General features: G+C 36.8%; 1 protein-coding gene across 16 annotated transcripts in view; it reads right to left on the bottom strand.

Moving 5' to 3' along the window:
- The window catches only part of ANO4 (anoctamin 4), a 200469-nt gene that overhangs the window by 38189 nt on the left and 138811 nt on the right, over positions 1–23469 (bottom strand). For all 16 annotated transcript variants that reach the window (XM_085568934.1, XM_085568926.1, XM_085568921.1 and 13 more), the window contains 6 exons: positions 14553–14659; positions 12639–12694; positions 12011–12132; positions 6412–6546; positions 5568–5664; positions 4985–5045 (listed from right to left, as the gene is read on the bottom strand). In XM_085568934.1, coding sequence (XP_085425060.1) covers positions 4985–5045; positions 5568–5664; positions 6412–6546; positions 12011–12132; positions 12639–12694; positions 14553–14659 — 578 coding nt within the window. The remainder of the gene's footprint in view (positions 1–4984; positions 5046–5567; positions 5665–6411; positions 6547–12010; positions 12133–12638; positions 12695–14552; positions 14660–23469) is intronic.

The raw sequence follows: 23469 nt of genomic DNA, 5'->3' as shown, positions 1-23469 counted from the left end.
TAAATGCTAATGAGGCTCCACTGCTACTGAAGCACAACATGTTTCATTCCTTGATTTCTTTTCCTGGTAGAACTGCTTCTCTCCCATCAGCTCATATTCAATTATTTTGTTCAGGCTAAAGAAGTAGTCCTGCACTGTTTGGAAACCTAGGAGGAAGCCTGATTGATTTCTGCCACTTTGTTTCTATTCCAGAAAGCTGCTGGTAGCAGAACTCCAGTAGGTATTTGAATCCCAGCCCTGAAAGTCTCAGATATATCTTTGTTGAACAATACTTATTTTCTTTTTTGTTTTTACCACACCTGGAGTGAAGAATTTATACATATTATGTTTAGCACATTAAGCACTGTCAGAGTAAGAATGTGAAGTTCCTGAAGCTTCTTTAGAAAGTTATTTTCTAATCATTAAGTAGCAAATATGATGTTCTGTACAGTACTGTTTTATCTTTCACTGTGTTACACTTTTCTCCCTCTATTCAGGTCAGTATGCAGCTTTCCCTTGCTAGATATTCTAAAATGTGCTATAAATAACTATCTTTGATTGATTCACTGTGCTACTGAGGTCTTCTAAAAGCACTGAATTTTCAAATTTCTCTGTTTATTCTCTAATTGTAATTTTAACTGCAAATACCCTATGCAAACTTCAGTATTCTTTTCTGACTTTGACGTTCAATAGGACACAGTTGTATTTTCCCATTTGTGCAAACCAGATCCTGAATTTTCTCAAAAATTCCTGCTTGGAATTTTGCATTTCTTATTGGCCTTAGCTCTCAGATCTTTTACTAGCTTTTCCTATACTATGTTTGTCCTACTTCAGAACTCAACCTTGCAGCTGGGTCCTCAATATCCACTTGTACAAGCAGCTGTCTTAACATCATTTCCTCAGATGCTTTTGTAACAAGTTGTGATCTTATCTCAAAATGCAAATAGCCTCTTGTAGGAAATAGCTCTACCCTGACCTTCTCTCAGAAATCCTCTCTCTATTGTATTTCAGAGCACCATTTCATATATCCATCCTGACACCTAGAATATATTCTATATACAAGGAGTATTGCTGAAGAGCATCCTTAAATTCTAGCTCCTTGGAGAGCAGATTAATGTCAACGTTTTATGCTAGAGGCAAGATTTGTACAAAAGTAATATCTTTTATTAGACTAACAGATGCATACAGAAAAATTATTTTATGTTGGCATTTCTTATTGCTTGAAAAAGGTGTTAAATTCTTCATGCCAGTCCTCTTTTTCCCTTCCCAATTTTGCCTTTCAGCAAGTGTTCTAAAGCTACCTCCTTTATCAAAGGAAACATGCTACACAGGAAAGAATTTCAGAAAGGATTTTTCTTGCATCCCTGAGCTCCCCAAAGATGTGCACAGAGAGAAAAACTACCAGCAGCCTACCCTGTCTCCAGCATGGCTTTAGAAATGATAAATTGCTGGAGTTTCCTTCTGAACAGTTACAGAATTTTGGTCTAGAGTTTCAGGAAACATCTAGGCAGTAGCAGCTTTGCAATAGATTTCCCCAGTACCTCAATTGGTAAAAGCAAAATCTACAATTCCATCTGGCTTTATTGAAACATGCTGGAGTCAACTGAGTATCAAATTTACCTAGATTTTTCAAATGAGAACTACTTTTTCCTTCCTTCAGTATAAATGTCAACATTTTTTTGAATTAACATCTTTCTCTCATTTTTCTGTCTTTGGTAAGAATCTAATTTAGGCAGTAAAAAGAGGAACTTTTCCCTGATATGGCTTTATGCTTTATTGTCAAGCCAAACATTTCTCAAGGTATACATCAAGAACAAAGTGGAGGTGTTTCTCCCTAGCACAAAACCACAAAATATGATATGGCTTCCCTATTTTTGAAAGCTTTGAACATCTGGAAAATGTCATAAAAAATATCTTCCAGCTTCTCAGATGATCATATCTCAGTGAGCATCAATGGCAATCTGTTCACTAATGAAAAAATTTTAAAAAATATTAACAATTACAGGGATTCACTTTTTTCCCTATAAACCACAAAGATTTATAGCTTCAATCTGTTTAAAAAGGTATTTCCTTCAAGAGAAACTTCAATGTAGAAAAACTTATGAAAATGAATAATGAATTCCTTAAGTGCACTGAGGGAGACTACCTTTTTTCCTTTGGTAAATCAGTTAAAAGTGAAAGTTTCCTTAAGTCATATGGCCACACCTGGTTTTGAAACTCCCAAGCAAATGGCTGAAGATTCTTTCTCAAGATGAGAGCTTACTAATGGATCTAAAGACAGTGAAGAAAATACTTTAGATAATAAAAAGTAAACTCTGGCTAAAGAGGTAACACAGTTCTAGCTGCCTTTTCATTTTGCTTTCATTCTCTTCTTATGAAAGCACTGCCTTAATTATTTAATATGTCAGAGTCTGTCAAACTGGATGATCTGAAAGGCTGAACTTTTCACAGACTATATTTTATGAGCTTGCCAGTTATTTCATGCTGACAGAAAAAACATTTCCACAATCAAACTTCTATCATCGATTCTTCTCTTCCTCTGTGATTTACAGCCATGAAGGCAATGCCTGCAGCTGCCAGTAGGCCTACTGCAGACTAAAAACCCATTTAACACAGGCAGTAATCCAGCTCCTAAATACAGTACCAGAAAATCCTGAAAAGTGTGACTTCCTGTCGCCCTGATTCTTAAGATTTTCTAAAGCCTTCTGAGTTTACATTCTGTTAGAAAACTTTCCCACACATTTTCTATAAACAACATATTGTTTTGCATTCCTTCGTGGGGGTGGAAGAAGTTGATGTACTGGTGGTTTGTCCAATGTCTTTGGAGAGGTGGCCCATTCACTCTCCAGTCCACTGTCACCTTTGGAAAAGTATAAAAGCTGGAGTCAGAAAATAAACCTTCTTATTTTTTACCTTGCCATTGCAGTGGCTTGTGTTGTGCTTTCTCGTGTCCTATAGCGACAACTTCCCTTATTCAAATGTTGCTTTAGCCCTCTCTGCATGGCAAATATCTCCACAATCTCACTGTTTTCCCTGCAAGCTCTTCTTTAAGGAAGTATGGTTTGTGTGGAGCCAGAGGATTGCCCCATTCCCCAAACCATACCCTACACCCACAGCTCCTGCTGGTGCAGCCCCTCCCTCCCTCTTGGCAGTCAGCTCCCAAGCAAGTGTAAGCCAACAGAAGTGCTGGGGAAAGCTCTCACCCCAGCTGCTCTCCTAGAGTTTCTTCTCCACTAGCCAAATTATCAGGGGACAGCTTCTACTGTATTTTTTTCTTATCTCACTGTGGACTTAGGTGCTGTAGATGCACGGGTGGGCAGTGCATTGCTCAGTCCTGGCAGGCTGATGTGGAGATTCCTGGAGGGAATCGGGTCTGGGAATCTGACAACGATGCTGAAGGAGGGGGAGGAAGGAGAGGCTAACTAGAGAGAGATGTGGTTCCTGTCAACTAAAGAGAGGACTTCCAACATTTTGTAGGCAGGCATGTTCAGCCTCCTCAGGCTTCTCAAAGGCAGTGACCACAAGGCAGGACTGGGTATGGTGACCTCTGTGAGGGACTGCCCTTACCTAGATATACTTTTCCTACAGCTCTGCATCTGGGGACTGCTAAGACACAGAAACCATGCTATGAGTACAGCTGTTTTCTGAGCACTATTATTGTTAAGGAGAAACAAAAGCACTGGTGCAAAAATCTGCACTCCAAAGAAATGTCCACCAGTAGTTAGGAACATTGCCATAAATGTTCAGCAATATTAACCCATCAGTTTTCCTAGCTAGAGATGTCCCTGCTTGTACATTGTCTTGGAAATTCTCAACTTCAGTGAACACATGGAGAAAGAGCTTGGAAAAGCTGAGTAAGCATGCAAAATAAATCTTTAAGGCTTGGAAATTTTTGGTGATTGTTAGCTCTATGTAGCTCTAAAACAAAGATGAAATATCAAGCAGAAATGTAAAGACTGCATGATCTGTATATTTTTTTCAAATGTGATCTGTAATATTTGAATATTTTCAGTATTACATGAAATGGCTTAAATAGGCTTGATATTACCTAATTTAATTGGAGGAAGGAACTGAGAGATGGATAAGCTAATCTGTGTTGCTCTGGTGGCTCCATGATGCCTCTTGGATATTTCTTGTGGTTCAGTAAAAAGATTTGCAGTTTAAAATTAAGATTATACGAATTACTTGGACACCTTTCCAAAGCAGTTGGAGATGTGTGAGTAAGAACAAGAGAACAATGACTAAATCCAAACAGCGCAAGGACTTGAATGCTGTTTTGAGTTACATTGTTGAGCCATTTTCTGCAGTTGTTAACCTTCTCTCACAATGATTTGTAGCAGCTAAGAGCCTGGGCATGTTCAGGGATTGTTTGAAATAATTTTTTGTGCTGCCAGAAATTACTGGTTCCTCTTGCCTTCAATTCTGCCTACATGACATAGTAGGAAAAATAGTTGAGCCAAAAATAGAACATTTCTATGGGCAAAATTCAGCCTCCATGGCAACAGTTAGACCACACTCAGATCAATTTTCCATTCAATGACATCTTTTATTTATTTCATTGGAAGTTTGCTTTAACTGCAACCAGCTTCCATGGATTTAAGTTTTTCTGCCTTTTTGCATGGTAGGGAAAAAATATTACTCCATTTTAATAGTGACACTAAACTGAGCTGCTCTAAGCTAGGAGAAGCCCTGAGCAGTAATAGATATGGCCTTAGTACCAATGTATTTAAAAATGGTTAGAAATTCCCACAGAATTATATATATATAAACTACATAGACACTATATAAGTGCATTCATATTTTTGTTTTAATTAAAATTATTATCAAGTAAAAATTTGATTCAACCAATTGCATCTTCCTTTTGCAGAAACATAAAAGTCTCTAGCCTATATTCTTTTTTTTAGTGTCAGATAAAAAGTGTGCTGGGAAATAAAAAGGCCTATGTTACATCATATTCCTTAAGAAAAAGATGGTGCAATTACTTAATATCAAAATGAAAACTTACCCCACACTGCCATGAAAACAGCAAAAAATACAGTAGCTCCATTGTCAAAAAGGTGGGTTACCTGAGAGATATATTAATAAGGTGATCAATTTGTGATAATAGGCCTTTATTTTCAATTTTCATCTACTAAAATTAATGTGGTCATGAGTTTATCTGGCCTGACAATCCTGAGGAGCCTTCCCTTGACATGTGAAATCCACCTGTGAATTGACAGTACTATTTGCCAGCCTGGCATGGGACTGTCCCCTGCCAACACCAGATGTGAGCATCATTTCAGACCCAAAGCATTAATTTTATGGAGCCACATGGAGAGGATGGATGAGAAGATAAAGGCTGATGTCAAGGACACCGTAACACATAGCTCTGTAACACGACCTCTGACACTGCCTAATCTCCAAGTGCAAATTGCACTCAAATATTTTGCAACCCAAATTAAACATTGGTGAAAGACAATGTTAATGTTGGCTGAACTTGATCTGTCTTATCAAGATTTCATCTATCCATGCTCGCTAAAGACATATGCAAAAGGCAAAATTCATGCTTTTACCAGGAAGTATCTCTATTTGCATAGCATAAAACATACCTTGGCATAAATGCAGCTGTCTGACAATCTCATGAAGGGGCAGTATTTATCACATATAGGACACATTATGATATCTGTAGCTTGGCAGACTTCTTTACTGGAAAAATAGAAAAGAGAAAAATTACTAGCTTGATTACTACAACAATTTGCACAACAATTAGTCTGGATTGATAGGCTTTGCTAATATTCAGTTACTTATTGAACAAAACTGGTCTGTAACTGAAGCCAACATGTTCATGACTGCATGTGTATAATTAATATTTGCTGACTGTCTAAGACTACAGAGTTTACTGTCATAACTGCAGAGTGCAGTTCTCCAGGGACAACGCAGCAGCATCTCTTTGCCATTTCCAGATTCTCCTTGAGTCAGAGTGACCTTTGGTAGGAGGAGGATGAGGATAACTTCAGACAAAGTTATCCTTGTGACTTAAGTGCACAAAAACTTAGAGATGCAGCACTCAGCAGAAGGTCCAGGGATTTCTTCATCTGAGGAATGCCTCTTTGTGGTGGATCTTTGGGAAAGGCCTTATAGAGAGTGAAAATGCCTCAATTTTGTGCTGGACTCTTAAAGAGTAATGAAGGAGTCTACTTTTTCCCTACTTTGTTCTGACTTGCCAGCACCATTAGCAACTGGAACTGGGCAAGAAGCATTTTCTTTAATCCCAATTCAGGAGCATAAAACATGGGAAGTTTCATACTGGGTACCTTATAACAACTAAGCAGTCTTTTCTTGATTGTTTATTCAATAGTTCAAAATGAAATAAGTAACAGCTTGCAGGAACATCTCTCAATTTATTCATAATAACCCTAATTTGCAACTTCTTTATAAAAGTTCCCATGTTACCTGACTTGGCAGTGGTTCAAAGTTGTGACTCCGTACAAAAAGACAAACAATCCAATGAAGGCAGCTGGGAAGAGCATCCCTGTGTACCAGCCTAACCAGGCAAAGTACAGCCCAATTTTCTCACCAAAATACCGTCTGTTTTAAAACAAAACACAGCAAAGTTACCTGCTAATTAGAATAATCTACTTAATCTTCCTCAGTAGTAGAAAAAAAATTTCTATCATATCTGAAGAGTAGATTAAAGAACTTAAAACATAATCTAAAAACTCAATAACCACAGTTTACAGTTAGATAAGTGGTGACCTCATGAAGGAAACACTGAGTTACTTTTAGAAAGCTAGTTCTTTGTATTTGGGAAATTGATGGTGTGCTTTGATTTTGGCTGTTTGACTTTACTGCCTGGATAATTACATTGAAATAAATTTTATCCCTAAATCTTGTATAACAGCAAAAATTATTTGAGCTCAAACTAGTTCTAAGAAACCAATTAACCAGAGTCCATTCTCCAATACATTTTATTTTCATTTGATTATTTATTTCCTTAGTTCAGTTCCTGGAAAACTAATTTCATTATTCTACTGCAGTGGAAAGTGAAGTGCAGGTAAGGTCCATCATCTTGCAATTGTTTGAGGAAAGCTGTCTGAATTGATCCTAATTTATTAGATATATTGCTCAAAAACTAGCAGCAAAGTAGCCAGAAAGTTCAATCTTGCTACATACATATTCATTAGCAATTTTCCTCCTCCCAAACAACCAAACTTTTATTTATGTGCTGGAGAATACATCAAGCACACAAAAACCTGCTGAACTCATCAGCAGAGGAGCAGGGTCATGTTTTGTCTTATTCTTTGTGCACAGTAGATTTTAGGGGATTATTTGCAGGATTGGTTTTAAAGAATGATGCAAGATGATATGTTTGTGTTTCAGAGATTTTGTAGACAACTTAAACTTGCATATCAATTCAATTTGAAAATAGCTGCTTCTGGAAACTCACCCTAATGATGCAACTGCTGATGTATCCAGAAAATAAGTGCAGTGAGCCAGCACTGCTGGCTCCTCTATGCTGCCAGAAAACATCATTGGCCAAACTTTCTCAGTGAGAATGGAAAGACCTAGAACTGCCTCTAGCACTGGGTGCACTGGAGGACACTTGGTCTGGACTGCACAAAATTAACAGTTTTCAAGTTGTTATTACAATTTCCAGTATGGGAAATCTGAGCTCACAATCTGATGGAAGTTACTGATCTGCAGTGACTATTTTCATTTGAGTTTACCAGCTCTGTATAAGAATCCAAGTACTGTAATTTTGTTTTTTATTCTTCTGTCATTCAACAGAGACTCAAATTCACAGACTAAAGAGAGGGTAAGATAATGCTAACATGCTCACTTCTGACAAAGGCAGCAGGTCTGATTGTAAAAAAACACACTGCAAACTGCTTTTTAAGAGCTGATTTAAGAGGGTAAATGAAAGCTTTGGCCTGATTATTTTCCTGACACCTAGGATGTCAGTTTGTGCCTGCACCTCCAAAAATGCAAACTCACATTTGAGTTTACTTTCACTAAAAATGGATGACCTATTTCTCTCCATGTACCTAGTTCAAAGTCAGTGGTGGTAATTCTCTCTGAGCCAGGGCTCAGTAATGTGCACAAAGAATTCCAGAGGTTTTGTTCCAGAATGCATCACTGTGAATGACTTATACCTAAATTTCACCTGTTATCATTCTACTCATTTCAAGGCCTCTTTGAAATTTTCCAGTGTTGATAACATCTTTGTGTTCTTGTTAACTTTGCTGATCTCTTACTACCCATTTTTTTCAGATTATTAATATGGACATTAAAAAAGTTGTTGAGTCTTTAATGATTCTCCCACAGAAAATTTTCTCTACAACTAACCTAAAAGCAAGACATAGAAAAACTCCAAGCACCTAATAGAATAATCCATCTCTCCTATCCTCATATGTGCTGTACCATCAAAATAATAATAAAAATGTAATTTCAGCTTTTCAGTTGTGAGATAGCCTCTATACTAGCCCTTCAATACCAGTTACTTTAATGGTGAACTGTATATCCCCTCAATCCATTCCAGTGGTAGAGCTATGACTTAATTGGGTCAAGATTTCAATATCAATATTTATCAATAAGACACATTTTTGGAAGGTATTAAGCTACAAACTCTGATTTCCAACCTAGGAAACTGATATTGGATTATCCTATGTTTAATGACCCTCATTACAGAATATTTTGCTTTCAACATGCCTAGAAGGAAGCCATGGATCTAGAATATAGACATATCAGGGCTCAAGCCAAGAACCTATCCACTTTCATTAACTCTTTTGCAGGTAAGAAGGAATTGTGTACAGAACTTTCTACACCACAGAAACTAGAGCTTTCCAGTAGGTGTTTTGGACATAGGAATCTCTCATGTCAGAAGCAATGGGGTAGGTAGGAAGGCTTGACAGGAGACTGAAAGGGAGCAGTCAGCTTGCAGTCAAGACATTTAATGGAAAAACGGAGCAAAATGCAGGTTACTTAGGCATCAATTTTTGCTTCCAAGTTCATTTAGATACCTTTACAATCACTTAAGAACCAGTTTTCTCCCTGCATTTTTGTCCTTTTACATGCACAAGCAGCAGCAGGAGCAATTTGCGCACAATCAGGAGGGAAGCAACAATGCACAGAAGTGTGAAGGAGGTGATCCAAAGTCCCCAGGAATCACTGCAACTCTTTCTCTTGATTTACATGGTCCCAGAGCATATAAATATACTGAGACCTGTTTCTATCCAATTATAATAAATTCTAAGGGTCATAAATTATTATTGTAAAGTATCTATGGACATTAAATTCCAAGAGATGTATCATTAAAGTCATAGTACCACATCTGTTGACTAATAGGAGTGGCTTTGTAAATTATTCTCTGTGCATTCATACTGCCACATGTTTCAAAGCAGAGTGAAGCAGAATCATGCAATTTCCCTCAAATTTTTTTTTTATTTATTTTTAGTGACTAGTATCTCCATAACAGCCAGCTGATGAAATGAAATTAAATCTGGGGTTGCCAAATTGGCAGCACAGGAGGTGAAAACGTCATTTTAACATCTAAGGAAAAAATAAAACAGCACTGGAATATGAACATTTTCACTTAAAATTGTGGTAACTTGACTTTAAGATAGAAATAGCACATCTATTGATGACATAAATGTACTGTCTACATCTAATTTATTTCTTAGCCTTTCTAAAACATTGCGTCAGCTAGCAGCATCAGTTCTGGCCAGATGTCTGTGGAAGAATCAACATCCAGCCACTCCTTTTGTACAGACAACCACACTACATGCTTCAAACACAATCCCACATAACTTTTATTATGGTGGGGGGAGGGGGAGGGGAGGGGGAAGATTTTTCTGCAGTATAACTGGCACTGAAAAAAGCTTCTTTTTAAAGTGTGCCCACTGAGATGATTCCACGTGAAATGAACAGCAGGTCTTGCTGGTGTCATCAGTTCTTCAAGGAAAAGTCTCCAGCTCAATAGACATGTGGACTGCTGAGTGGCTGTAGATGTGGGAGATTCATTCATGGATGCTGGATTACTCACATTTCCTTAGCTCCTCCCAAATCTTCAAATCCTCTGAAAACTCAGCAGGAGCAGAGGAAATGTGAGTAATCCAGCATCTGTGAAGTGAGAAGGATAAGACATCTCCTTCTTTTGTTTGTCACCCTCCTTCAGTGAATTCATCACAGCTGTGGATGTGTTCCAGGCAGCACATGGCAGGCTGGGCTGGGGCTGCAGCTTTGGACCTGCTGAGTTTAGTGGCTTGTAATTTAGGCTGCTGCCAACACTCAGGGAATCTCACAGCTCCCCCTGCCCCTCTCCTCTTCAGGTAACCACCTACTCTCAAAAACAGCAGGACATTCCTGACTTCAGCTAGGGGGTCTATAGCAATTGCCTTTATATATATATATATATAAATCTGTCTGATGAAAAAAAAAAAAACTTTCTTAAAAAAAATCTTTAATTTTAAATGCAGGATATGCAAGAAGGCTGCTATCAAGGTCTAGAATAATCATATCTCTAACATTGCTTATTCTGTTGCTGTTTATTCTCATACTTTATAAAACCTTTCAGATGCCTGATCATCAAATTGAACCAAACACCAGATATTGCCTCAAGAGCACTTTCACAAACAAGAAGTGATGAAGAACAGTAGCCTTGTCCACTATGGAAAAATGATTATAAAATTCTATAGAGATATACAGTTCATACTGTAGTAATAATATCTTTTGTACTGGGAAATTAAAAGCAAAAAATACCCTTAGTATAACTGTTGGCTCCTTCATAAATCAGCAATTTCTATTGTGCAATTTGACAAAAAATTCCAAATTTCTATCCAGTGTATTAATAAAAGAAATAAAAAGCTTTTGGGATTAAATGATGATATTTAATAAATTATTTTGTAAAGCATTAAAAAAATTACATGACCAAGTAAAACTTTTTATTGCATTTCTTGTTAGCTTTTTATCCATGGAAATGAAATTCTCTGTTTTATGAAATGGATATGTCTTATATGACCTTAATCAGTAACACTGTCTGTCTCCAGGGCTATCCTCTATAAATCTTTTATCTGGAAACAATTTTGAGAATAAATAAGAGCAAAATTTTATATTAGTTACAGGACTTATGAAACGAGGCACTTAATAAGCTGGAGCAATTGCATGTTGTGGATGACCCTTCCTGATGGCCAATGTATTTTCAATGATCCTGATACATCTGAAGACTTTATTAATAGAATCTTGTAGCTCCATACTCCTCTCTTCAAGTAGAAAAAGCCCATTACTGTCCAATAATAGTTCTGCCATCACAGCCAGTAAAGGCTCTGGCTCTCTCTGTATGTGTAAGAAATATGTAATCCTCTATTAATGCACACAAGGCTATTTGAAAACATTGTTTTAAAGGATTGTAAGAACTTGGAATTGGAAGCTTTCTCAGTGTTTTTTTCTTTGCATGCTACTTCCAAGATGAATAAAAATCATGAGAATGGTGATGTGGCTGGTCTGAGTTAAAGGGTAGTGGTAGAGAGGAGACTTCCATCACTAGTGTTGCTGAACACAGCAGCACGCTTGGCAACTGTAGGCTCTGCTCTGTGCCATTTGTAAGCATCATTAAACTTCATCCAGAGCTCATTCTGTGGTTTATTCTGTGGTTGCTTTTTGGAAAAAGAAGCTCTAGTTGGTGAGAGCCTATCTTTCACCAAAGCCATGCTCCAAGGAAGAAGAACTCCTGTGGACAGAGGTCTCATCAGGTATATCCAGCCTCCACAGATTCTTCTCTTCATTTTTTTCTGTTAAATATCCTGTAAACACTTCATTACAAATTACAGTGTCAGGAAACTCTGGAAGAAAACTTCTTTTACTTTCAGGTCTTTCTACAAGCTCCTCTATAAATATTTCTTTGGATGTAGTGTCACCATGAATTAAATATTTTCCCATGATTCAGGATCAGTTTTTTAAAACCACATGAATTAAATAAGCTTTTCATGGTTTTGTCAGAAGTGAAACAATGTGTGCTCAATCTATAACGTGACACAGCAAAAACAGTAATTCTTACCTTACAAGATCCAGTGGCTGGTATTTATACCATACTCCCCAGGAAGCCCAGCACTCATAGAGTAGGTGTCTGTGGTTTTCTGCTCCATGGGTTTTTATTGAATTCTTACTTCTGTAACTTCCCTAAAATACAGATCTGGACATTAATGAATAACAGCAGCAAAAAAGAATATTTAAGAAATCTCTCTTATTAGCAGCATGGATAACACAACTTATGTATAACTACACACTTTTGCTCCAAAAGTTAAATATGGCATTAAAAAGAAATCAACTTATGTCACTAAGATTTGAGAATATTCTTCCTAAGAAATTTATAATAAATTATATTCAAGTCATAGTCTGTAAATGCAAAGAAAATCTTTGGAAAATCTCAAAAAGCCCCCCAGAGTGTGATGTTTTTCCTCTTTGAAAGCATACTGATATATCAACTCAAAAAGTTCTTACAGAACAGATGCAGACCAACTCTCTTTACTCATCTCTTTTTGCTAGAAATTTTTCCCCAAGGAAAAAAGCTAACTGGAAGCATGTCAGAGGCAGTCATTAATAAGATTAAGGGTAAATAACTACACAATTTATTCTTAATTTTGTGGGAAGTGTCTATTCAAAAAGAAAAAAAAAGAGCAAAGTACCTCATGAAGAGGAAATGCAGCTTCATAGGAGCCATTACTGAGCAATCGATTCAGACCTAGGAATCAAAAGCATTCAATTATTTACCAACAGGAGCAGAAAAATGGCCAAGTAAAAAGCAAAACATATATTAATAAACTGGCTAAATGAAGATTGAAGCAAATTGACAGTACACGATACATGAAGAAAAATTAATCTTCTATAATTTTTGATAATTCAGAAATAATACAGAGAAAGACTTGTTCAAATAGTAATCAAAATCTATCATTCCTCATGCTAGAGGCTTAAAGATTCATTTGCCAAATCCATCTTTAGTGTAACTTCAGTGGAATTGGAGACATAACACCAGGTTTAAAGTTTGATCTTCTAAAGCATGGTATAACAAAACTATTTAGATGAAAGGCTGCATATCTTAGGATCTTAAAACTTCAGGGTAGGTCTTGACATTTTTTGAATTGCAGACCACCAAAGCAAAAGAAACTCATAATTTCCATATGATAACAACTTTTAAAAATGTGTTTGGCTTGTGTCTTATAAAAGTTGCTGAACAGACAGAAAGGAACAAGAAAAGCTGCAGCACTACCAGAAAATAAAGACCAGAAAATAAAATCATTCCTATGTGGCACAAAAAAAGTAACCATACAACCCACTCATTCATCCATGTCCCTGTTTAATGGGAGCCTGGAGAAATAATGTTTGCTGAGATGGTGGTGCTTTTCATTTGGAAAATCACCAAAATAGGACTGTACTGTTACCAGGCAATGCAAAACAGAATATCCATACTGAGAACCTGAAGGTATTTGAACCCTATTGACCAAGAGGCATAGAGTCTTGATTACTTTCCTAATTCACAGGGGACAGACAGCAGCAAGAATACAGCAATGAGAAGCAATAAGTCAACATGAATAACACTTTCAGTGGTAACATCAGTATCTGCCTGGCAAAATGTGTTTTCTTCCAATGTCTCCGTCAGAAAAGTTAAACTTGTACAACTGAGCTGGGCTTTGCTCTTCCCAGTGATCAGTGCAAGGTTGTGTTCACTACAGTACAGCACAAGTTGACATGTGAGGGAGATTGAGATCTTGAGGTAGGCAGGGACTGCAGGTGTTTGGGCTAGATGCAATGTCAGCTCTGCTCAGGGCTATTGCCACCGTCATCCCAGCAGCTGAGAAAGAAATAGAGGTGACTTTCTGGGGTATTTCTTTTCCTCTTCAGCAAAGGTGAGGTTTAAACAGCAGGGAAATGAAATAGACTGCAGAGTTTTTTGGAGATTGTCTCTACATTATAATCTGTGTAGTACTCAAGCTGTGTGACTTGGCAGAAGGTGGACACTGTTTCATGTTCTGTCTCTCCTCTGCCACTGCCTGCTCTCCTGGACCTGTGCCACTCCAAATTTCCATTCCACTTATTAAATGAAAATGAAGTCACAGTTATGCATAGCATTCTTTGCACTGGGGGCATCAATGGTGAACTCCCTTTTGACTTGCAGCAACACCAGAGATACAGGGTCCTCCATCTCCCTTAGGGATGGACAGGTATCCAGGGAAAAGCCCTGTAGCCTGAGATGTAGAGCAACACAAATCTTGCCATCCTTCCAAGCACATTTTAATGAAAGAATAAAGGTTTTCCTGCATAGTCTCCCTGCTTCTCCACTGCTTGTAATCTGTTATTTCATGTTTAAATCAGCCTCTTCCTTTGCAGAGGTGATAAATTTCATATGGTGATGTGTCTGTGAAAGCTGACTGATACTACAGGGAGAGGATCACATCTTCCAGGTAAAGCCCCTACCACAGCAGTGGGTGAGATGTAAAGAGTCAAAAACAAGGTGGTTAAAGAGAAAGGAAAATTGTCTGTTATGAGCCAGGCAGACTTTCTTTTTTTAAAGACACATTTAAAAGCAATTTCTCAGTACTTACCAATTTTGTTTTTCCCTTCTTCATATTTCACTCTTTGTAAGATATGGTGTACAATTCTACTTCTTGTAGCATTATTGAAGAAAGTGTCTTTGTTGTGTATTATGAAGCTACATGAAAATAAAAACCAAGGGCATCTCAGAAATATGTCATAGCACATTTAAGGCAAATATTTAGTTCCATTACTTTCTGCAGCACTCTAAAAATGTATGACAGCAAGTGCAAGGAGGATTAAAGACACTTGATTAAGAGATGATTAGCCAGGTGAGACACTGTCAGTAACAGTATTCATTCTCTTACAAAGAATTACATGGAGAAGTCTGGAGAAGATATTTAAGTATTCATTATGATATGCATAACTTTTAGATAATTCACTGAAAACTACAAAATTCTTGCCCAAAAAAATTGCAAAAGCATATCTTTGTAAGTGCAGGAGTAGATTTTCACATCTTTTTTGTTATGCTTTACCATTAAGAGTCAGTTGGAAATATCTAGTTGGTAAACCATTCTTACTGAAAACTATTACTGAATACAATGTTAGGAATTGAAAGCATCGTATGCTTCTATATTTGGACCTGGAAGCTAAACTACAGTAGAAAATTAGCTCTCAGAGGCCACTTATTAAGTATGAATGCAGGTTCTATGTTCAATAGGCTAGATGGAACTGTGGTAAGTCCAAATAATTTTATGTTTAATAGGCTAGATGGAACTGTGGTAAGTCCAAATAATTTTAAAAAACCCAACAAACCCTGTGGATAGGAAGTAATATTGGTTTCCACATCTGTGTTTTTGAAGAGATGCAGAATTGAATAAACTGATAAATAAAATGTTAAGGTCACAGAGGTGTCATAGAGAGATGAGTACATCGGAGAGCACACTAGACAAATACGGCCTTAATGAGATCATCTTAATCAGGAGCTTGGTGTGGATTCACTTCACCTTCTCTTTTGCACAATGTGAGATTCACTGCTCAGTTTTCCCCTCAGGTAATTTTACCCAAATGAAATTTTTTTTTCCACTCAATCTTCACCCATGGGAAATAATATACAGCTTTGCACCTCCACAGTAATTTTGAAAAAAGAGGAGTCCAACTTCTGGACTTTGAGAACTTTGTGTGCTCCCTCTTTATTATCAAAATTCTCAGCTGAATTTTCAATACAATACAATGTGTACATAAGTTCCTTATGTTCTTCTTCAAAGCTGACAGTAAAAAAAAATCCTAGAGTAAAGGTATGTAAGACAAACAGCTCCAAGAGCACCAGAAGTAATAAAACCTGGTTTTCTAGAGATTACTATCTCATGTCTCCTTTGCCACTGCACCCCAGATACTCACAGGCCATTTCTGTGTCTACAATCTACTCACTACTGTACTCACTACTTCTGGCTTCCTCCCATTTCCCTGCTATTCCCAAAGTCCTACTCATGCCCTACAGTACCTACCAAAAGTAATTAAGATTTATGCATACTGGCTGACTACAACCTGCATGCTGATTTACCAGGGGGCTGGTACCAAACAGCAAATGCAATTGGTGTCCACTGCCTTTTCTGTATAGGAACAGGTTTGGGCCACTATTCCATTTCAAGCTGCTATTACTCAAAAGGTATATAACACTGGGCTTATCTTTCAGATACAGAAAGATATGTAGATATAAAGATGTATCTTTACTGCTACACCTGCATCAAATTCAGTTGAAAGTAATCACTATGTAAAATAATAACTATTAAAAATATTTTGAGAAAAAGGAAATACTCTATTCATGTAAATCTTAGTGCTGATAGAAATTATATTTTTAAAAATCTATACTCTGAAGCAGGTAGAACATTATTGTTTTCAGCTGAAGCTGGAACTCTATATTAGGCTGTTTTCATAGCAGCAGAAACAAATTAAAAGGCAGGAGTAAAACAGAAATGAACAATTAGAGATTTTTGCTCTTTATTTAATTTTCTTTTGCTGCCTGACTATTCAAGACCCCACCTTCCAGACAGCACTATATGTTAAAGAACTGTGAAGATAATTTCACAGATATCAAAACAGCACAGTAATTCTCATTCTGACTTAGCTTGACTCATCATTCTGACGAGCTCTTGTAGGATTCAATAGCGAATTGGATCACCTTATCTGGGAAACCTGCAACATGGAACCAGATAACATCTTAATCTATTTCCAATGTAATACAAGGTTATTTTGCTCATGTGTTATCACAACTGTCTCATACTGCAACTAGAGGTAGCCATTTGAATGTATTTTCTGAAGAATTTGTTTAATAGTTTTGTTTGTATTAAAGAATTTCTATTTTCATGAGTCATGAATACAAAAAGTCCAAAATAAAGGATTATATGAACTCTAAAAAACAAAGAAATAATCACTTGTTTAAAGAAACACTTCAGTAATTTGCATTCATTTGCAAACTTAGTAATTGTGTTATTATAGCTTTTGATCTCACATGGGCAAGAAGAAATAACCAGACATGTCTGTGAAGCAGATGTAAACACCTCAGTATAATAGCTGCCATGAAGAACTCTGCCTATGCCAGAATAGCCAAAGTAGTCCTAAAACACCTGTGAGAATATGAGCTGCAGAGGTTCTGCCCTGCCCAGTCTTGTGCCAGTAAGGGAAGGAGGAGGAGAGGAGAGGAGAGGAAGGACTCACCATTATCAGAGTGGGTCAAAAACATGCTCTTGAGTGTTTTCCAAAGTTATCCATGAAGACATGGATAAAGAAGAGATTCTAGGGTTCAGCAAAGGTGAAAAAGTTGTGGCAAAAATGAGTCCTCTGGATGTCCTGGATCATCCCTAACAATATAATTATTTTGGGATAGAACTGCATGTGGTAATATTTAAAAAATAATCCTCACTTATTTTTGAACATAAAAGTCATAGGGTTTTAAAAATGTGCTTAACTCAAATAATCATTTTTTATTCAGTGAAATTGTCTGTAGAGTAGACCCAGAAAGAGCAGCATCACCATGATCAATGGGGAAGGGACCTCTGGCAACAAAAATAGGAAGACATGAGTGGAAGGCCTTGAAAGATTGAGAATACCTCAGGTAGTTGTATCTGTATTACAACATCCCAGTTAGACATTGACATAAATTAGGACAATGTCAGGGAGGTTTCAATTTATCTCAAAAGCCACAGGAGTTGCTCTTTCCAGGTGATAATCAGGCAGCTCAGTGCCTTACCCCTTTCGACCACCTCCCTTTCTTCCTGTGCTTCATGGACTTTTCTTCCCCCCAAATCTTTGTGCTTCATTTTGTCTTATTTCTGAATGTGGGTGGTAAATCCATATTCACAGAATAACCATCAAAGCTATCTCATGTTCCACAGCATCCAATGAAGAATTCAAAGGAGAAATATTTTCTCAGTCTTTGAAGAATCTCACACTTCAGATTTCAGTTCACAGGGTCCGGACCTGAAGACAATTTAAAACTAGGTACACACAAACATCAGACATTACTGAGCTATGAACTGTATAAAGCAGAGGCTTTCTAGTGAGTTTTTTAACACTTGTTGCTTTTAGGTGGAAGAATTGCCTCAGCTGTTCTGTTTCTGCTGCCCTTGTTAGATTTTCAACATGCACAAGGATTTGAATATTCTTAAGAGCAATACAGCTTGTTTTCAGGCTCAGTAAGGGTTTAGACTTTATTTATGAGACTCTTCACTGATGGTTTTCATCATTTTGTTGCCTCATTTGTAAGACAAAAAGCAAGTAAGGATTAATACATTGTAATTTTTTTACCTGTGAAGTTAATGTATAGGTAGATAAACCCAGTGATTTGTTCCACAACAGCTATATTCATTAACTTGGTCCTGTAAGTCTTATTTATGTGAGTTATCCTTACTCAAAAGGAAAATCCCAATGAAGATAATGAGAATACTTTTGGAAGGAAAGCTTCCAGAGATGATCCTTAATTAAAGTCCCTTTCAGAAATGTCATTATGAAAATACTGCTCTTACATTTAATGCTGTAAGAGACACGAAGAGTCAGTGAAGGTTAATTGCTTTGAAGCTATATTTGTAGCCTTTTTAATTAAATTGTGAAGTGGAAATTTCAAACTATCTTTCTGTGGATAGCAAAGCACAGCAAAGCTAACTGTTGTCTAAAGAAAGATCTCAAATTAGTGCAAATTCAACCAAGAAAAAATTACCAATGCATTTCTATTCCTATATTGTCTTTGGTAATTTTGCAGGTTGCACAAATCCTTAAAAGGTAAATTTAGCTCTTGAATCTTTGAACACACATTTGAAAAATAGTGGGTTTACTTTTCTTGATTTATTTTACTTTTTATATTTTGGAAAGCAAAAGGCAGGAAAAAGCTGCTTTCTGCTTTAGTAGCAAGATAAACATGCTGAAATCTGAACACCTGTGGTCTGGTGACAAAGGTATACAGGGAGGATGGATACATGCACAGATCCGTGTGTATCTTTGCACTGTGGGATCCACAGACACTGAAACATTTGATGTCTGACACTCACCATATCTACAATTGCCTTCTGCTGGAAGCAGTACAAACTAAGAACACAGACATTGGAAATAGTGATCTCTATGTGAGTAGTGTATTCCTTAGCACAGGAAAAAATGCCCAGGTAAATCACTGAGCCATCAGCCAGCCTGTTGTTGGCTGAGGTAAAAGCAGGTTTTCAGCTCATTTAACGTAGAGAAAGTAAATCACTAGCTTTAGTAGCAGCAACAATATGAACATGCAGTATTCCCCTGAGAATAATACCACACATTTCTCTACTTTATTTGCATGAAAATGACTATATTATTAGCACTTGCTGATTTCATTTTGCTTGACTTTCAAGATTGCAGCTGTCTTGTTTAAGAGCATTTTTGTTAATGGTTAGCAGGAGGTTTTCATATCATATGCCTAAAACAGGGTCACTTTGGGATGAAGAATGTTGTAGTGGCTCTCTGTGTTTCCAATTTGGCACCACAGCCTCGAAACTGCCAAAGTAAAATAGAAAGTCATGAAAGAGCTGAATCTCTCCTCTGCCTTCCTCTACCTTTGCCCCAGATCAGTCTTCTCCCCAGATCACTTCTTAATTTAAATTAGTTCACTTAGAAATATTCACCTGAGATAGAACTAGGGAGCCTTTTGCATTTTTCAGGGATGCCCTGCTTCCTTCTATTTTTCATGCAATTAAAACTTCCAGAATCAGAGGGAATAAAAAAATAAAACATTGTAGGGCATGTCCAAGTTTGGCAGCACAAATATTTGTCTAGAGTAGGATTTACAAATCTGTGATTCCCCATTGATAAAAAGCCATTTAAAAATGTATAGTTATTATACTGCATATGTATATAAACACCAGAATGACCATCCTTGTTCAAAACAAGTAAGTGTCCATGCAGCCCTGTGCCATGTTGCAGCAGCTCCCTGATCTACCCGTGATTTTGGGGTGAGGGGGCTCAAGGGAACATGGGCATAAAAACGTCTTGGTAGAGATGAGGTTTGTTAAGATCACTTTGAACACCAGAAAAAGCTTGAAAAGACAAGCTGTCTTTGAGAGACACATATCTTTGAAATCTGGAAAAAATACAAGACTCATGTACCACAGGGGGACATAATACAAATGAGAAGCCATCCATTAACCTCTGGTATACAGGGCCATTTTTTGCTTAATTAATCAAGTTACTATCCTAGTCCTCCTAATTGAGTAAATTTTTAATCTTATTTTCACTAAGTAATAAATATTTATTTTAAGTGGTTATTCAATTATATATTAGATTAATATTTAATCAGAGAGTTTATCGCCTTCAAAAGAAAAAACAAAGGGGAGATAGCTCCTGATATAGAGTTTGAAATCTCTAAACAGCAATTAACATATTTTCCTAGCTAGTATGCAGTTATCTCAGAAATTGCAGCTAATTGCTGCTGTTACTATTCCCAAGTGACTAGCAGCTGACTACACAAAATAACTAAGATGTAGTAGAAGAACATCTAAGTGTGTCTAATGGTAAACATTTTTCACATCTTGTGCATTCTTGTAAGTGATAATTTTCAGAAGAAATACTTTGGTATAAGCACAGCCTTTTCCAAGCTGTGGCTTGCAGAAAAGAGACACTACTCAGAAGTCTATCTTGAAAATAACAATTTTGTATTCCACACAATTAAAAAAAAAAAAAAAGTGCTTGGCAGAACTTCTTTCCTTCAAAATGAGGTTTTCTATTACTTAAGAAATAAGATGAATTTTGGTCTTCTCTTGTACTGAAAATTTTGTGATATACCCCATGAAGTATACCATGATGCCTTTAAAAGAAAACCTGAAGCTGTGCTGCAAAAGTTATAGGCAGATCTCACAAATGTCGTTCTTGTGTTTTCTTCTTTGCCAGTTTTGGAGAAAGGACAGATGGCTAGCTGTGCCTGTTAAAACAAACTTAATTTGTTTTTGGAAAGCTGAATTTCTCCGCATATGGCTTTTTTCCATCTGAATGGGAAAGAAAAACGCAAGAAAGAAAAAGTCTATTGACATGATCTACTAAAGTTGCACACACTTATTGTGCATCAATATTTTTAAAATATTATTTCCTATGGAAATAAGGTCTGGTCAGGTTTTTTCTTAATTATTTTCCATCCCAAAGACCAAATTGTAAGTATTGTCACTTATTTGTCTTTCTATGGAAAGAAACTTTTAAAATAAACTATCACAAATGGTGTCTCCATTCAGGTCATATTATAAAATTTGTATCAGACTGGAGCCCTCTGTGTGGAAACTGTGGCTACATTACAAAAGATAAACTGACTGTTCTTTAATGATGTGAAAGACATCTGAAGAAAGGAAGACATAAGGACTTTTAGACCCAAATTGCAATATTTCAAATGCAGCCAAGCTCATATGAATATTTAAGGCATAATATTTTAGAAAATGAAAAGCCCATAAAACCAGGCAAAAAGGAAGAATTTGTCTCCAAGTAGGGTATGTGGCAAAATCTACTGTGAGGCCATGGAGATCTTGTCTAAAAACTAAGGATATGGAGTTTTATGCTTTCAAGATTGTTGTAATTGTGAGTGATTTACTTCATTGTCTTCATTAAGCATGTCTTGAATAAACAGTAATTTATGGCAACACAGAAATCCAAAATATTTTCGACTGCCAAAAGTACATATCTTACTCTCCAGAAATACTTGTACAATAGCCAGAAAAATCCTCATTAGTGTAATTAAAAGACTGATTATATATTTTAGGCTCCTGTGGATATTTCTCAAAGTACAGTTAAATGTACTTCCCACTCATTTCTTCTTCTCACTTAGGATTTGAGATTTCCTGGAAAATTTTATGGCTCCTACTATAAACTTAAAACTCAAAATCTGTACGTAAGTTCTGACAAAAAGCAGACACTAGTGGCATTTTTCAGCTACCACCTTAATACAGTGCAAAAGGACTAAAAAACTTGCATTTATTCTGCATTCTCTGAGGACTTCAAGAACCGAACAAGTTACAAATATTTGCTTTGCTCAGAAGATGGCCATATGTCCAATGAAAATTCTTAAACAACACTGAGGTCAGCCAGCTGAGCACTGGTGTGGTACTGGGACCTCTCCTGTCCTGTACCTGTTCTTTCTGAATCAGTTTTGGCACAACTGTGTGATGGAAGAGGAGGCAGAGTCACAGCAAAAGGCCCAAGAGTAGGAAAGAGACTGCCACTGTTCTTTTAGACTATAGGATGATGTGCTTGTGGAACACTGAACTCCAGAAATAACTGCTCATGACAATTTCATAGCCTCCAGTATAATTACATTGTATTGGTAATATGGTGAGAGCACTCTAGCCAAACCTTAACTGTCCCAAATATCAAAATGTATGCACTTTTCTTAACACTGACAAAACGCAAGGTAAATTATCATAACATTACTGTAGATGGCAATTCTTTTCAGCATCTCATAAATTTCAGTGATTATTTATCTTCACATTCTTAAAAAAATATTGTGGGTTTCTGGGTTAAAAAATTTAAATACATACATGCAACTGGGTAGAAAAATATTGAACAAGTTATTGTATTTCAAAATTCTAATGAAACAAAACAAGCCAAACACAGGAAACAGGCTGAAGCAAGATAGGAGCACCATTGCTGTCAGAACCAGCCTCTTTTGGGAGGAGACCAGCTCAGCCAACATTTTATAAGCCCTCACACAAAAGGATAGGAAGATTACACACAGAAGGCTAAGCAGAAAATGTCAGGTCTGCCAGGGAATAAAGTTTCCAAGTCTGCAATGACGTAGAAGAAGTGCCAAACAACAGCAGGAGTGTTAATGAAACCAACACTACTTAATAAACTCTCCTGCCTGTTTACCAACATGAACATGAGCAAGGCAGAAGAATGAAAAAAAATTCTAGTTCATATATATCAATTTTCCTTTCAGCTACAAAATATCTCTCAGAACAAACCACTAACCCCTTTCCTACATGCAGTAATTTTAAGGGAAGTTAGCAGTTAATATTACTGGTAATAAGAACATTAATGCTGACATACTAATTTATTAGTTTTTTAGTATCACTGGTCTATTCTCAAACTAATTTGCACCTACTTTTTCTCTTGCAGGGCACAATAACTGACCCATCTCTGTATCAAGCAGACTTCTGTTGAAATTTCCCTGGAGTTTTGCACCTGTTCTTGTTTTTCTGCTGTATTTGGAAAGATGCCATTTGTGGCAGAGGTTTATTTTACTGGCTTTTATTGCAGCTAGTAAATCAAATCCCTGAAAAAATATTCATTGAAAATTAGGTATTTCAGAGGTTTATCAGCCTGGATTCTCCCTGAATAAAACCACATATTTCAGAATTTTAGTGACTTATAATTCATTCTGTGTCTTCTTTTAGTACCCTTAACAGTGCTGCTTAATCTTTGCAGTTTTGCTGTCACCCAATGACTGTTTCTCATATCACAAAAAGTGTAACTACCCATAAGACATAAAAA

The sequence above is a fragment of the Lonchura striata genome, chromosome 1A, assembly GCF_050655825.1.
Source record: "Lonchura striata isolate lonStrDom1 chromosome 1A, ASM5065582v1, whole genome shotgun sequence".
In the NCBI taxonomy this organism is placed as follows: domain Eukaryota; kingdom Metazoa; phylum Chordata; class Aves; order Passeriformes; family Estrildidae; genus Lonchura; species Lonchura striata.
This window is presented reverse-complemented; position numbering and strand designations above follow the sequence as displayed.